General features: G+C 36.4%; 4 protein-coding genes across 7 annotated transcripts in view; 1 reads left to right on the forward strand and 3 right to left on the reverse strand.

Moving 5' to 3' along the window:
• The window catches only part of LOC127855598 (ATP-dependent RNA helicase DDX42-like), a 316,590-nt gene that overhangs the window by 145,360 nt on the left and 153,551 nt on the right, over positions 1–17,679 (forward strand). The gene's annotated exons all lie outside the window — the stretch shown is intronic.
• LOC127855601 (E3 ubiquitin-protein ligase TRIM56-like) overlaps positions 1–17,679 on the reverse strand; it is a 262,584-nt gene that overhangs the window by 121,497 nt on the left and 123,408 nt on the right. The window lies entirely within an intron of this gene.
• LOC127855600 (zinc finger protein zfp-1-like) overlaps positions 1–17,679 on the reverse strand; it is a 317,716-nt gene that overhangs the window by 39,642 nt on the left and 260,395 nt on the right. The window lies entirely within an intron of this gene.
• LOC127855599 (zinc finger protein zfp-1-like) overlaps positions 1–17,679 on the reverse strand; it is a 63,741-nt gene that overhangs the window by 39,642 nt on the left and 6,420 nt on the right. Inside the window, exons 2-8 of the mRNA XM_052391343.1 lie at positions 17,486–17,565; positions 16,983–17,037; positions 12,731–12,840; positions 9,461–9,567; positions 7,169–7,262; positions 6,430–6,522; positions 4,157–4,322 (exon numbers count right to left, since the gene is read on the reverse strand). Of these exons, the coding sequence (XP_052247303.1) occupies positions 4,157–4,322; positions 6,430–6,522; positions 7,169–7,262; positions 9,461–9,567; positions 12,731–12,840; positions 16,983–17,037; positions 17,486–17,565 (705 nt within the window). The remainder of the gene's footprint in view (positions 1–4,156; positions 4,323–6,429; positions 6,523–7,168; positions 7,263–9,460; positions 9,568–12,730; positions 12,841–16,982; positions 17,038–17,485; positions 17,566–17,679) is intronic.

Below are 17,679 nucleotides of genomic sequence, written 5' to 3' on the forward strand. Positions count from 1 at the left end.
AAAAACTATCGATAGTCAATTAAGTAAAAAAAAACGATCGATGACCATTCCGCTATGTCCATGGTCGAAAATTTGGCCATATTTACTCTCTGGTCAAACTGCAGACGACGTATCTAATAATACCACAAGGGGGTTTCCTATATTCGCTGCGCATTTTGTGACGTCATTAAATCGGTTGAAGAATAAACAAGGGTTTTTTCTATTTTTGGTTTGCTTAATGTGACATCATTAAATGGGTCGAAAAAGTAGTTCGGCTAGTATGGTAATATGGAATTGGAAACAGCGAGTAGAGTAATACGGGATTTTTTATTTCAACGATTGATACAACCCATATTTTGTTAAAAGCATTCAACAGGTATATAATAAATGTATTTAAGTATAGTAGTGACCAGGGAAATTCATGCAATTACCTGGACAGAAATGTTCTTTACACTTTTAACCATGTTACTTAAGTAAACTGATTTAACTTGTTATCTATGCACTAAATGTTTACAGCCATTTTTTCCTCCTTAATAAAGTACCTGTAAAAGGTGCCCAGTAAATCGAAAAAAAACACTACAAAATTCCATATTAACATCTGAAAAATTCCCTAAAGAAAGGACAATTTCGTGAATTTCCTGCCAAAAGTTAATTATCTGCAAGTGAACAAATCAAATGGGCACATAAACTGAACATTTCAAGCCAAAGAGCATGTTGAATATTTAAATTGGTTTATGAAATTAATAGCACCCAATTGAAAAGATCCATAATTCCCAATCTGAAGATTTCATGATGCAAATTTTACCAATTTCAGGGTTTTTCGTGCTTATTTTTCCCATTTGGCATGGTACTGGTAATTTTCTCAATTGAGCAAAAAAAAAAATCTCTGAATTATTTTAGACTTTGCTCCAGATTAGTTCTATGTAGATTTGTGAACTTTTTTCATTTTTTTTCAAAATATGTTTAAAACAAGAGCTGTCACCATAGGATGACATATGCCCCCTATTAACGCTTTGATAGAAGTTATGAGCATTTTTCGAAACCTTAACACTAAATCCTCAAATGCACAAAGTGACCCCGTGACCTAGTTTTTGATCCAGCATGACCCATATTCGAACTTGACCTAGATATTGTCTAGATACAACTTCTGACCAAGTTTGGTAAAGATCAGATGAAAACTATTTGAATTAGAGAGCGGACACGAAAAGTGTGACAGACTGACAGACAGACTGACGGACAGTGCGAAAACTATATGCCCCCTTTTCTTCGAAAGGGGGCATAAAAACAGGGCATTTTCAAAACACTTCAGGAAAGGAAACATTTGTTTTATCAAAACTGTTCACCTTAAAATAGATTCAGCACAGTAAAGAACAATTTGTAAAAAATTCAATTTAGGAGGGAAATAATTTGAAAGAAAGTGCAACTTTATCCCTGACATTCAAACCCAATGAAGGAATTTAACAAGAGTTCCGCGGTCGGAGATGACCGCATTGAAGCCGGATTTTTGATTTAAATGACAGGAAAGTACCTTTCGTGTTTTTGTCAATGCAATACTTAAATTACTGAAATATTGTTCAAAGGTCAAAATGAAATGTAAGTACTTTTCAAGGCATGAGCAAACCTTGTGTTATGTTTTGAATGCATGCATATACATGAACAACAATAACATTTAAGGTCACAAATATGAACTTGAATTGACAATTAGGAAAGTTTGATCTCAATTTTTTTATTTTTTAACATTTTTACATTCAAGGTCACGGTGACCTTGACCTTAAAATGACCAGTGGTCATCTACTAGTTCTGGCCAACCTTCATATCAAGTTTGAAGACTCTAGGTCTAAGCATACCAAAGTATTAACAACTTTAACATATTTACATCCAAGGTCACAGTGACCTCGACCTTCAAATGAATGACCTTGAAATGACCAGTGGTCATCTAAGTGTGCTTGCAAACCTTTACGTCAAGTTTGAGATTCTAGGTCCAAGCATACCAAAGTTATAACAATTTTAACATTTTAACATTGAAGGTCACAGTGACCTTGACCTTCAAATGAATGACATTGAAATGAGCAGTGGTGATCTTCTAGTACTGGCCAACCTTTATGTCAAGTTTGAAGACTCTAGGTACAAGCATACCAAAGTTATAACATGGAATAAGAACTTTAACATTTTTACCTACCAAAGTTATAAGAACTTTAACATTTTTACATTCAAGGTCACAGTGACCTTGACCTTAGAATGAATGACCTTGAAATGACCAGTGGTCATCTAAGTGTGCTTGCAAACCTTCATGTCAAGTTTGAAGACTCTATGTCCAAGCACACCAAAGTTATAACAATTTTAACATTTTAACATTTAAGGTCACAGTGACCTTGACCTTCAAATGAATGACATTGAAATGACCAGTGGTCATCTTCTAGTACTGGCCAATCTTTATTTCAAGTTTGAAGACTCTAGGTACAAGCATACCAAAGTTATAACATGAAATAAGAACTTTAACATTTTTACATTCAAGGTCACAGTGACCTTGACCTTCAAATGAATGACCTTGAAATGTCCAGTGGTTACTTACTAGTTCTGGCCAACCTTCATGTCAAGTTTCAAGACTCTAGGTCCAAGCATACCAAAGTTATAACAACTTTAACATTTTTACATTCAAGGTCACAGTGACCTTGACCTTCAAATGAATGACCTTGAAATGTCCAGTGGTTACTTACTAGTTCTGGCCAACCTTCATGTCAAGTTTCAAGACTCTAGGTCCAAGCATACCAAAGTTATAACAACTTTAACATTTTTATATTGAAGGTCACAGTGACCTTCACCTTCAAATGAATGACCTTGAAATGACCAGTGGTCATCTGTTAATCCTGGCCAACCTTCATGTCAAGTTTGAAGACTCTAGGTCCAAGCATACCAAAGTTATACCATGAAATAAGAACTTTAACATTTTTACATTCAAGGTCACAGTGACCTTGACCTTCAAATGAATGACCTTGAAATGACCAGTGGTTACTAACTAGTTATGGCCAACCTTCATGTCAAGTTTCAAGACTCTAGGTCCAAGAATACCAAAGTTATAACAACTTTAACATTTTTTATATTGAAGGTCACAGTGACCTTGACCTTCAAATGAATGACCTTGAAATGACCAGTGGTCATCTGTTAATCCTGGCCAACCTTCATGTCAAGTTTGAAGACTCTAGGTCCAAGCATACCAAAGTTATACCATGAAATAAGAACTTTAACATTTTCGAGCACGCCGCCACCCCGCCCGCCCGCCCGACAACATCAATCTATAAGCCGAGATTTTTTCGAAAAAAATCCGGCTAAAAATCATTATAACTGTTCTAACCAACCGTTTCCACCATGCAACAATTAAATCAGCAACTGAAGTTCCATTTAAAATTAGTGTCTGTGGAATACTGCAAGACCTTGACTTGTAACTGATCATTTTTTGTCTTTGTCGTCAGTAATGTGCCTAAGAATTAAGCAAAGACAGCATTAAAAATTTTTAATGCAATAAAGCAACTCACAAAATTAACAACATTTATATAATGTATTTTTCATCTTTAATCTATTTTATAGCTAAGCATTGAAACAAAACATGCCTCTACAAAGCCCAAATGTTTGAGGAGGTGGTGGGGCAGTAGATTAAGTCTTCTTCTAAAGATCTAGAGGTCAATTATTAAAATCCCCATTCTGGAAGAAGTATCAAAATCTCCGCAAGAGACACTTAGTACTTGTAAGTTTGACTCCGGAAACAGAAGAGGGCTTTCGATGCAATCAAGTGAAAATAATTAAGTTACACTATGAGAAAATGGGGCTTAATGCCTATGCGTAGTGTTGTCCCAGTCCACACAGGAAAATGGGGCTTAATGCCTGTGCGTAGTGTTGTCCCAGTCCACACAGGAAAATGGGGCTTAATGCCTGTGCGTAGTGTTGTCAAAGTCCACACAGGAAAATAAGGGACAACCCTCCCAGCTTTTATGTCATTTTTTATTTACAAGATGTCCCTTCTAAACAAAAATCCAGTCTATTCAGAAAGAGTCATCCCTGATTAGCCTGTGATGACTGCACAGGCTAATCTGGGAGAACTCTTAATGCACATGCATTAAGCCCCATTTTACCAGATTGAGACTCAATACATTTAAGACTAAAGCTGAACAGCGAAGCATACCATATTTTGAGTCTGAGTCCCTCCCAGTGTTGAGCAATACAGATCCCTTTTTCTCCCCGGATGAGCGCACACTTGTCCTGCCGTCTGTGGTCACAGCCCCTGATAATTGCCTTGCCGCGCTAGACTCGCGGTTCTTGTGTTCCGCAGAGATGTTCACTCTCGGCTCCTTACAAAACAGATTAGTTATGTAATTCATCGCTGGTTTAGAAAAACTTAACTATATGGAAAGATATATAGAATTAACAAATAAATGCCTTGCCGCGATAGACTCGTGGTTCTTGTGTTTTGTAGTAATATTCAACAGAAGCATTACCCAGATTTGTAATGTAGCATAAACTTACTTATTTAAGCTCCATAGCAAAGCCTAAGGCTTGCTAAAATACTCTTGTGTCCGTTTCCTGGGTAGAAGCAGTACTTGGTGTCTTTGAAAGAGACATAAACAAGAGATTGCCACGCAATACTGTCCCCTACCGTTGAAACTCCACCATTGTCAGGATTTTATATTTTTTATAATTTGTTGCCATAGCAACAAGAATTCTTGATGCAGGAACAAAATGAAATGACGTGCATAATCTCAATATTGCCATCTATCCATGTTTCAAGTTTCATGAAAAAATATGAAGAACTTTTGATGTTATCGCAGGATCTAGAAAAGTGTGAATGACTGACAGACTGACTGACAGACAGAGCTCAAACCAGAAGTCCCCTCCGGTTTCACCAGTAGGGGACAATAACACTCTTTCAGTAGGGATCCAACCTTTGACCTCCAAGTAGCTAGTTATGTACTTCATGGCGAATTAAGAAAAGTTAGAACAATAGGGAAATTTCCAGGATTAAACAAGAGCTGTGTTTGTGAAACACAATGCCCCCTACTGCGCCGCTTTGAAGCCATATATTTGACCTTAGACCTTGGAGGATGACCTTGACCTTTCACCACGAAAAATGTGCAGCTTAATGAGATACACATGCATGCCAAATATCAAGTTGCTATCTTCAATATTGAAAAAGTTATAACCAAAGTTAAAGTTTTTGGCCAGAGTGACAGACAGACAGACAGGCCAAAAACAATATACCCCCTATCATTCGATCTGGGGGCATAAAAAATTGCAAGGAGCTACTTAAAAATTATTAGAATTTCTTTTTCATATAGTGTTCGTTAAAAAAATGGTAAGGCTTCTAGATAAAATAAACACCATAATCATGATAAATTGAAATATATTTACTCATGGCTTAAAGGCTTTTCGAAGAATTATATAAATTCTTTGCAAGGAAGTTTCAGGATTTTAACAGACTTTTGTATTACAATAAGCATGATGTTATTTCTGGACTTGTTTTTAATGTCTTATGAAATTTATGTTTAGTATTAATAGTATTCACCAGTTAATTAGCCATTCTGTGGAATATTTGACCACCAAGTCAAAATGGACTGGACCGGGCTACAATTTAGTTGACCACTGAATATAGTTGTTCACTCTCCTTTCTAATCTTTCTCCAGTTGAACTTGTTTAAGTAGATAATCTTGATATGGTAAAATGGAAAATATTTCTCTACTCTATAGTTTGTCTTAGATTATATACAATCTAAACAAAATCTGATTCGTCTTAGATTGAGCAAAACCTGATATCATATAGTTTTTAATTCTTTTTTTTTAAACAACCTCTGTAAAATGGTAAATTTCTAGGTCCAAGGCCAATAACTTCCCCCAAAATCAATGGAACAGAACGCCACTCAAACTTCATCTGTAGGTAATGAAGGTAGACACACATACCAAAAATCAGCTCAATATCTGAAAGCGTTGCATAAATAACCTAGGCTCCGGAAAGAGAATGCCGGACCAACAGACTGACAGAACCACATCAAACAAACAGTCTGACTGCTTATGTCAACCTACTGGGGGCATAAAAAGGGTGGAACTAAAATGATCCATGGCTCATATATATTTATTATGCAGACAGCTGATTCTGTTTTCACCAAATAATTTCAGACTCAAGTCAAAGAATAAGAATTTTCTATAAAAAAAAAGGAATATTCAAGAGTTGCATTTAATGTGTCATTATTTGGCATTAACCACCCTTAATTACATCATCCTTTATTTTGAGCAGTTTGTTACTGTCGTCTGATGTTCGCCTGTAATTATGCTAACCACGAGTGCACCTCCTAGGGTGGGTCTAAGTCCATTATTACGGTAAGTCTAAGAATGAGTTGCTAGATAGGGGCCCAGTTTTTTAGCCAAATATTTCAGCTACATATAAGACCATTCCACGCTGACTAACATTGCTGGCTTTCTCAGGGGTGGACTCCGGTGTGGCCTGATCAGACGGAATGGGCTTGAAGGCAGGAATGGTCTTGATGTTGGCATCTTTTTTCTGTAATTGAGAGGCATTAACTAGTGTAGCATTGTTTTGGGAAAACAGGGCTTAATGCACGTGCATAGTGTGGTCCCAGATTAGCCTGTATGGTCCTTAGGACACAGGCTACTTTCGGAGGACACTTTCCACTCTTATGGAAATTTTGTTTACAGGAAGTCTCTCCTTCAAAAATTCAGTTTAGTCAGAAAGTGTTGTCCCTGATTAGCCAATGCAGACTGCACAGGCTAATCTGGGACGACACTATATGCACATGCAATAAGCCCCTTTTTCTCAGAGAGTCTCAAATGCTTTTAAGCACAAAACTTTACTGAATAAACTTCAGGTTTTGCATTTTTTCAAGCAATTTAATCACACGTAATTGTGATATGAAACAACTGACATTTGAATATGATTTCTACATAAAAAAACAACAACATATTTTACATTTTATAAACTAATTATATGTTTTGGTTGAATGATTAATTATAAAAGGAACTTCTAATTATCAGCATTTACAGGCACTACTAAAAGGTATTGTTTTATAAAAAAATTATAATTTTAACATACAAGTCAAATAACATTTTGGTAAAGATTCTTCTTTCAAAACAAAATAAACTTCAAATAATAAAAGTCTTCAGGGATCTACTCTATCTTCTATGCATACCAACTTCTTGTAGTGATGGTTGCAGTAGCCGCAGTATTTCACATTGTTTCCATAGCTACCAGACTCCTCACACAGCAACCCTTGGGCCTGGGCACTGAAAAATAAGGGGGACAACTTGTTGCAAACTATGACCCTTAAAGCGTTCCCCATTCAACAGATAAAGTGAAAATGGCTAGATGCAACCAGCATAAAACAGGGCTTGCTCTGCCACTCTATAAATAAGCAAATTTGTCTGAAGAAAATTGTTTTTGGCTACAACTTTGTCTTCATACCTCCCACACCCCAAACTAGCAAAAGTGTATTAGATTTCTATGTCCTACATTAAATTTCGCTCAACACAACTGTAGGCCAGGGGGAGCCCTGTAAAACCAGAACATCCCAAGAGAAACTTGCAGGCTGTTCAGATTTTATGCTGTTTGCTGCTTATCATTTTCTTAGGGTTGGAAATGAAGCTCCAAAATTGGAATCTTAAAAAAGTATTTGAATTAAATTTGATTTTGTTAGGGACTACAAATATGTCATATTTGAGGACAAGATCCTTATAAATATTGTAGTCCGAGAGATGACAAAATAAATGTGGCCATTATTGAATCATTTAAAGGTCTATAACTCAGAACTGTTTCAGGCTTCAAGAGATCTGACTGGTTATTGTAGCTTGTGGAGATTAAAAGCCCACAAAGAATGTGAATAAGTTTGATACTATTAACAAGAGATGTGTTTGTCAGAAACACAATGCCCCCTATTGCGCCGCTTTGAAATAAAATTTCAATATATAATTTGGCAGGTTTAGAAATTATCTCCCTTTCAAAGCTTATTACTTCCCTTGGATTGTCTTTTTTGACTTTAGACCTTCAAGGAGGACCATGACCTTTCACCACTCAAAATGTGCAGCTTTATGAGATACACATGCATGTCAAATATCAAGTTGCTATCTTCAATATTGCAACTGAGGAGCTGCGCCATGAGCGCATGATACGCCCGTCGTTCGCCAATGAAGTAGTAAGGTAATAAATAACCCTTTGAATCATTTTTTTACTTCAGTTTATTTGTATTTGAATACATGGTTTATTTTATAAGTACATGAGCATGGAGCGCCGTCTCCTTGACATTCATACCATATCTTTTTTTGAGTATATGTATGCATTTCTTTAGAGGATATGGAGTTGAAGTAAACCTGTTATAGATATTTTGACCAATAATAAAAGAGAAATGTAGATGGGTAAGTGGTAGTGTACAATCGGAATAGAAAAAAGCTCACCTTGTTCAATTTTTCAGGGACACTAAAAAAAAAAAAAAAAAAAATCCATCGAAGGATATTTGAGCTACAGTAGGACATTCAATGAAATCACGAAATTTTGACGAACAAAGTCCCATAACTCTGGAACGACAATTCAGAATTCCGTCAAAAACGAAAGGGGATCAGGGTTTAGCAATATTAAGATTGTGTTAAAATTTGAAGAAAATCTGTCAAAGGATATTTGACGTAGCGTACGACATTAACAGACGGACGGACGGACGGCTACGGTAGGACATTCAATGAAATCACGAAATTTTGACGAACAAAGTCCCATAACTCTGGAACGACAATTCAGAATTCCGTCAAAAACGAAAGGGGATCAGGGTTTATCAATATTAAGATTGTGTTGAAATTTGAAAAAAATCCATCGAAGGATATTTGAGCTACAGTAGGACATTCAATGAAATCACGAAATTTTGACGAACAAAGTCCCATAACTCTGGAACGACAATTCAGAATTCCGTCAAAAACGAAAGGGGATCAGGGTTTATCAATATTAAGATTGTGTTAAAATTTGAAGAAAATCTGTCAAAGGATATTTGACGTAGCGTACGACATTAACAGACGGACGGACGGACGGACAGACGGACGGGCATAGACGGGCGTATAAAAACTATGACCAAGGTTAAAGTTTTGGGACACACACAATGAGTGACTGACTGACTGACACAGTGACAGACAGGCCAAAAACAATTACCCCCGATCTTTCGATCCGGGGTGAACAAAAACTAGTTGAGCTACAAGGTGGAAAAGCTCATTTATGCCAACTAAAACAAAATAATTTACTTGCCATATTTTTAAAACCGCAATATTGAGAAATTCTTAAATTATTCAATTGTTATCATTCAGAAGACCAACAGGCAATCAAGCTTAAATAAATAGGTTTAAAAAAATAACAGGCAATCTAAATAGGTTTAAAATAACAGGCAATCTGGTTTGGTGTAGCCACTTGACTTGGTTGATTTGATAATCAGGAAAAAAGGACTGAGTCTTACCATGTCACGTGGAAGTTTTGTTTGCATCCATTTTTATTACACTGCATGCAAGCACCAGATGAAGCCTTTGACAACTCTTTGCCGTTCTCCTCACAGATATAGCACATCTGAAATTGGTGCAAAACATGTCATATCCAACAATATCTTTTCAATATTACTGAGATTGTAACCATGTCAAATAATTTACAATATGTAGCCATTGAGCAGTGTTTTATCCTTCAAATACAGGTCTTCAAATTTGGCCCTTTTCCCAATAGAAAAAAGTATCAATATTTCCCAAATGGGACCTATAAATTACAAAATTGAATTTTTCCAAACAAAAAATAATATTGATTTAGGACTAAACGTTAGTTTCCATCCAGCTCCTAAAGATTAACCTTAGTAAATATAATATAGAAAACACTTTAATTCTCAATTTTGAAGCATTTGTTAGCAAAACAACAACACTAATTTCCCAATTTTAGTCAAAACGCAGCAAATTTTCCAAATTTAAAAGCGATCCCTAATCCCATTACGAATATGGTGGAAAAAAAAAATCCTTCAAATGTAAGAAGGTTATTGGAAGGATGCAACAATTTCTTACAATGATAAATTAAACAAGAGATGTGTTTGTCAGAAACACAATGACCTCTACTGCGCCGCTTTGAAATAAAGAAATATTTTTTTATTATATCCCTTTAAAAAAAATTACTTTCCTTGTGAAAATAATCTGTACCTGCCAAATGATAAATAGAAATTATCTCCCTTTAAAGTTGTTACTTCCCTTGGATTTTGCTTTTTAACCTTTGACATTGAAGGATGACCTTGAAATTGACCTTTCACCACTCAAAATTTGCAGCTCCATGAGATACACATGCGTGCCAAATATTAAGTTGCTTTATTCAATATTGCAAAAGTTATGGCCAATGTTAAAGTTTACGGACGGACGCACAGACTGACGGGCAGACGCACAGTTCAACTGTTATATGCCTACGTACCGGGGCATAAAAAGGAGGCTTATTCCATAAAACTAATCACAAACCATGATCATACACCGCTTTTTTTCTTGATTAAGGGAACGGGCCTGGCCTTTTCTTTGGGGAAAAAATTCTCCAAAAAAATGAGAAAGGGAAAAAAAATCCCCCAGAAAGCTCAACTTTTTGAGAAAATTGCATCATTTTTACGAAACTCGCTTTAGGGAAGCGGCTTTACTCTTAAAAGGCCTTATAAGCCCTTGCTAAAGAATGAAAAACAGCCCTGTTATATCTTATTATAATTTTATAAGAAGAAACATGCAGGGTTCTCAATAACTTTTGAGGCAACAGGCAAACATTTGAAACCAACAGGCATTCTAGGGGGGGCCGGGGGCATGCTCCCCCTGAAAATTTTAAAATTGAGCACTTGATTTCCTGCACTTTGGGCCATTTTATGGCTATTTTAATGGTCAACCAGGCACTTAAATTTGAGCATTTTTTTGTACATTTTATGAATTTAAGCTTTTTTAACTTACAAAAGATAAATGAAAAAAGCTCTTTATTACGAATTCATTAAAAATACGATTTTTCACAAATAAAGTGTATCATAATTCGGATAAATACCACTTTCGGATACTTAATTGCACTTGATTTTTAGGTTCAAATTTTACGACTTTGAAGTGTGTTTTTTTGCACAATGTTCCAATGGGGACATTTTATTCTGATAAGGAAAACAATTCGATTTTGGATTGGAAATGGGGCCGAACTTCAAACCTCAGCGCCCTCACACTATTTTGGGGGGAAGTGGTCCGCAGCCCTTAGGAGGGGGAATTTTTTGTAAATGGGGGAATTTTTATAACGAAAAAAAAACAACAACTATGTTTAACTGTTATAAACATATATTTCTATATATGCGACTGTCTATAAAGGACAAAAAGGTGGACTTTTACTCAATCTATATAACAGTAATCTTATTTAAAAGTTCACCATTATGTCCTTTTTGTTCCTAAAACAAGCTAGTGCTGTGTCCATTTGCATGCAAAGTCTGTCTTAAACCAAAGATTGCGACCATGATATATCCGGCGCGCGATATGAATTGTCAGGTTATTCATGCATGTGTATGTATGCATTAGCATAGTTTGGCAATCTCAAAACACGCTATGTAACTTCCTTATTGAAGTATGTGTTATATCCATATGTTATTCATTGGTATAAAACAAAAAATTATTCCATGTAAGTATTTTCAAATGCGTATAATTAAATTTGTAATCCTAAAACAATTGTCAAGTTGTCAAGTTTTATTGTTCAAGAAAGCATGCACAAATTAGACCCATGTACAAAATGACGTCATTCCTTCTCATGGAAAGCATGGGCTTTGATAGTAGCTCTAAATTAAAAGCAAGTAGTTAACATTGTATCTAACGCGCAAAGATTGTTGAGATAGGTCAGTATTGACTTGTGACATTTACAGTTATAATTGTATACACCTTCATGTGTGATCTGGTGTGTTTCGGCAGTTCAAAGCAAATTCAACAGAGAATGGTAACACCAAAAATGACCTGTGATGTTTGGCCAATGGTGTTATTGTTAATCGCAGTACACAGGTGTTAAAGTGATATACAATGAAAGCAGACAATCTTGTCAAAACTGGATTATGAATGTCGGACTAAACACAAAATTAAAGTGGGTGAAAAAAAGGGTAAAATACTAGTTTGATATATTGGAGTCAATTTTCAACTTTTTTAAATATTTTTCTGAGGGGGAAAAAATCAGTTTTTTAGGGGAAAAAAAAAACTTTTCAGATGGGGACTGCCGCAGAAATTAGGCGGCAGATTACATAGATTGAGGGCCCTACAGGAATGGACGGAAAAGGCCTGATCGTCCGTCTACCATGCATATTTTGCGTGACATTTCTAGTTTGAAACATAACTGAATTAAAACAAACTTTGACAACAACAAAAAATTTGCATGAACACAAAATACGTAAGCAATCAGGAACAAAAACTCGCCATATGATGAAAAGAACGTCAAAATATTTTACTGCATTTTGACCGATTCCAAGTTGCGCCGTTTCATTGTTGTTGTTGTTGTAATGCATTAAGGGAGATAATCAAGCGATGTCTTTGCTTTATAGTTAAAAGGAGCAAAATTACCGAATAGACAAGCAAATTTCGAAAAGTCAATAGCCGATTTTCCTAATCTGAGCGATGTTCAACCTGCCAAAATCTGATTTCAAACGACCGATTTTGCCGCCGGCCGGATCTTATTGAGAACCCTGAACATGTACAAATTTTTTAGGATTAAATAGAATTATTACCCTGTTAAACCTGTCTGGTGGCACATTTTTTAGCATAATCCTTTCCATCGTCTGTACATTGGCAAACCATGCCTCAGGAATGAACAATGCACAGACCACATGACACCAGCCTGCAACAGTTAAATAGTAAATAAAATTAAACTGTGTTCCCAGGACATTTATTTCTGCACACCCTGTGAACTATGAATTCCAAAATATGGGGGATACTGTAAAACAGTTGTGATTGCAAACTTCAATTACTGTTTAAAAGTTTAAAAACTTAACCGTTTTTAAACATTTGTATTACCTTTAAATCGTAAATCAGATAATTTTATTAAAAAAGAAAACCATACAAACACAGAAATTAATCATGACACCTGTTAAAATAAAGAGTAAACAAGGGCTGTTTGTAAAACATGCATGCCCCCCATATGGGCTTTCAGTTGTAGTGGCAGCCATTGTGTGAATACGTTTTTTGTCACTGTGACCTTGACCTTTGATATAGTGAACTGAAAATCAATAGGGGTCATCTGCCAGTCATGATCAATGTACCTATGAAGTTTCATGGTCCTAGGCTTAAGCTTTCTTGAGTTATCATCCGGAAACCATTTTACTGTGTCGAGTTTCCGTGACCTTTGACCTAGTGACCTGAAAATCAATAGGGGTCATCTGCGAGTCATGATCAATGTACCTATGAAGTTTCATGATCCTAGGCGTAAGCATTCTTGAGTTATCATCAGGAAACCATTTTACTGGTTCGAGTCACTGTGACCTTGACCCTTGACCTAGTGACCTAAAAATCAATAGGGGTCATCTGCAAGTCATGATAAATGTACCTATGAAGTTTCATGATCCTAGGTATAAGTGTTCTTGAGTTATCATCCGGAAACCATTTTACTGGTTCGAGTCACCGTGACCTTGACCCTTGACCTAGTGACCTGAAAATCAATAGGGGTCATCTGCAAGTCATGATCAATGTACCTATGAAGTTTCATGATCCTAGGCGTAAGTGTTCTTGAGTTATCATCCGGAAACCATTTTACTGGTTCTAGTCACCGTGACCTTGACCTTTGAACTAGTGACCTGAAAATCAATAGGGGTCATCTGCGAGTCATGATCAATGTACCCATGAAGTTTCATGATCCTAGGCGTAAGCGTTTTTGAGTTATCATCAAGAAACCATTCAGTGGACAGACCGACGGACAGACCGACCGACATGAGCAAAACAATATATATACCCCCTCTTCTTCAAGGGGGGAATAAATATAAACATACACAAATAAATGAACTCTGAATTAAATTGTGTCCCTCTAAATTTGGAAAGCAACGACATAACAGTAGATATTCAAATTATACCTCAGTTGCAAATACACAAATAACTGTAAACACAGAATTATGTATAATGACAAAACACCAATTCAATTTCCAATTAAGTACTGTTGATGCATTTTCCCTGTCTTTGGGTCTCTGTGTGTATTTGTTCACATACTGTAGGTTTCCACGTATAGCGCGCTCCCGTGTATAGCGCGCAGGCTGTTTTTTAAATGCAAAAATGGAGAAACAAATATTTAAAGACAATAAAACCACCAAATCGGACCGAAAATGGCCGCCATTTTACTATTGCACAATCCAATAATCCGGGGCATTGGAAAGCTTAATTAAGCATTCAAAATAGGAAGCGTCATTATGATTAGGAGCATGGGTTGCAGAGCACTACACTTTTCTGACAATTTTGTAATTTTCTAGCAAAAGATTAACAGAACCATGCATATCGTGAAAAACGTGAGAAAATAAGACTTAGCGTACATCGTCAGGGTTTTTTTTTACTAAGAAAGTGACGCCGATATTCGGCGTCTTCCCTTACCAGAATTTTTCCCCTCAAAATACAATTTCCCCACCAAAAATATCATTTTTCACCAAAATATAATATTTTCTCTCAAAGAAATGTTTATTTTTCCTTTGGACATTCGATAATTATCCAAATTGCACCAAGTACAACGACCTCGCTCTCTCTCTCTCCAGACGAACACAAAAAATCTGGGAATCCCAGTTATTCTAAATATAGCTCTTAGATTACGTCATGTAAACTGGGCAACTAATCGTAATAATCATGTGACTATTTTACTGGATACCGGTCTTGCGCGAAAAGCGTGTTTTGTCAATTAATTACCGTAAACCAGTCGAATTTTCATCCGGGCTATATGCAAGCCAAGATATAAACGTGAAAACAGAAAAAAATGTCTCACAATTGGCACTCTTACACAAACAAAAAAAACATTCGGACTCGGAAGATACTGAACGCATCGAGGCATTTTTTAAGAAAGAATCATCGAAAACCGTTATAACCCAGCAGGATTCTGAGGTAATCAACATCGAACATTGTGAAAGTGAAAGTAGACAATCGGCAGCTGCCGATCCTTTCCCTTCCAATACTGTAGCAGATCAAGATCGTCAAGCCATTCGTCATGAAATTGAAATCACAAAATTGACATCGTCCCCCGGCCATAGTACAGAAATATAGCTGAAAACATTTCCCATTATTAGATCTACACCTGCAACTTTATTAAGGACTTTGACTTTAATACGTGTTAAATGTGTTTAAGAACAAAAAAGGACAGAGACAAGCCTCTTTTGATGAGTTATAGACATTGAAATGAACAGTTTTTATTTTTTCCCCTAATATGTCTCTTTCGCACTCTTTTTTCCCCTTTCACCCAGCGTCCAGCGTCTTCCCCTTTCTCTTAAAAAAACCCCTGATCGTGTGATTTTCCTCGGGGAAAGCATGGGCATTACCGGTAAATTTGAATGTCGCATGGGAGACGGGGATACAGTTGTTGAGGTACACCACTGTTGAACGTTCAATATTTATACACACAAAATGGAATTGCATATCTTCATGTTCTCAAGTGTCAATTAGTGTCTCAAATGTCAATTAGCGTCTTAACAAGTCGTTACACATATTACTTAAATAACACTGCCAATTACAAAGTGCAAAATGACCCCCTTTCACACCTACCGTTACCCGCAAAAAAGACCTCGGTCGCACCTACCCTTGCCTGCTCTCAGGAATGTCGACAACAATCCCCATCGGAATTCATCAATAAAGAAGTGTAACAAGGGACAAAATTGTCACAAAACCAGGTTTTCATTGTGAAAAAAAATCTGATAAAGGGAGACAACTCAAACTGAACTTTTAAAATGAACAAAAAAAAATAACGCCCTTTGTAAGTTTGTTTTAAAATAATACTATTTTTAGTCGTGGCGACCTTGACATTGGAGATATTGACGTGATTCTTTCGTGCGACACACCGTCCCATGATGGTGAACAAATGTGCCAAATGATTTTAAAATCTCATAATGAATGACATAGTTATAGCCCAGACAAGCTCATTTATGGCTATTTTTTACCTTTGAACTCAAAGTGTGACCTTGACCTTGGAGATATTAACGTAATTTTTTCGCGCGATACACCGTCTAATGATGGTTAACAAATGTGCCAAATGATTTTAAAATCTCACAATGAACGACAAAGTTATGGCCCGGACAAGCTTGTTCCGCCCGCCCGCCAGCCCCCCAGCCAGCCCGCCAGCCAGCCAGCCCGCCCGCATTCGCCAATCTAATAACCAGTTTTTTCCTTCGGAAAACCTGGTTAAAAAACCTGGTTAAAAACATAAACAAAGAAATGTCCGCAAGTTTATTCAAACAAATTTATTTTTGACCAAAACTTCTTCTACCGCATTCATATCTACCAGTAGCGACTTAATGTTATTTCGACAATGGCCCCTCAGTCTGTACGATTATAGGGTGGTAGTTTTCTTGAAAAAAACACGGCGGCCATTTTGATTATTTACGATTACACAACATATTTTTTACCAATTTAGCAGCCAGGATAGCGTTGTATCAATGTATAGCGCGCACCAGCTTTTTAATTTGATTTTTGGAGGTAAAACACTGCCGCTATACGTGGAAACCTACGGTATAACTTGTGTCACGTGAAACAAGATCTTATTTCATATGCAGCCAGAGTAGTTCTAGACCAGCCTGCGAGTCACTCAGTTGCATGACTTAATGGCGGACAGACCAGCCAGTGCAGTCACTCAGTTGCATGACTTTATGGCGGACAGAGTAGATTTTGATCAACACTGACAATGATCCATTTTCGTATGCTGAGGCTCATTGTATCAAGTGCTAATTTACATGTACAATCATCTTTAACAATAAATTTCTTAATACTTTATACCCTTAACAAGGCTGGTGAGGAAAACATGATTACCTCCATTGTCAGTCCTTTTTAACGCACCATCTTTTAAAGGGCATAGTTCACACCTCTGAAAAAAACACATCAAGATTAGACAAATTATTTATATTTTACTTAATAAAAAACAGTATTCTACAAGATAAATTTAATTTCCTAGTAATTAAAAATTTAGCATTGTAGCATTTTCCCAAAATGGAGGCAACGCTCTGTGCTTATATTTACTTTTATTACAGGTTTTTGTAAATGGTCTGCACTATAAATAAGTGAAAATTGATTACATGTATAGTGATTGTAGTTTATATTGATAATACAATTTCATGCTCAATAATCAACAAGTGTTCAGCTGTCGGAGACATATGCCCCCCCCCAAATGTGACTTGAGTTATCATCCGGAAACCATTTGGTGGGCGGACAGATCGACTAGTGCAAAACAATATACCCCTCTTCTTCGAAGGGGGGCATAATAAATGTAGTCTAGATTCACACTTAAGATTTAATATAAAGATTTGTATACATACAACTCTAGCTGCTCTCTCTTGTGATTCACACTTCCTACAAAACCAGGGACCAGTTGGCACCTGAATAATTCCATAGCATGCTGAAAAAGAAATCAAAACAAATGTAGATGCTTAACATATTTATTCTAAATATCAGAACATATTTATTTGGTTTGTCTGCATTTCACTTCACATAATTATTGATGTTAAAATTG

The sequence above is a fragment of the Dreissena polymorpha genome, chromosome 13 (genome assembly GCF_020536995.1).
Source record: "Dreissena polymorpha isolate Duluth1 chromosome 13, UMN_Dpol_1.0, whole genome shotgun sequence".
Taxonomy (NCBI): Eukaryota; Metazoa; Mollusca; class Bivalvia; order Myida; family Dreissenidae; genus Dreissena; species Dreissena polymorpha.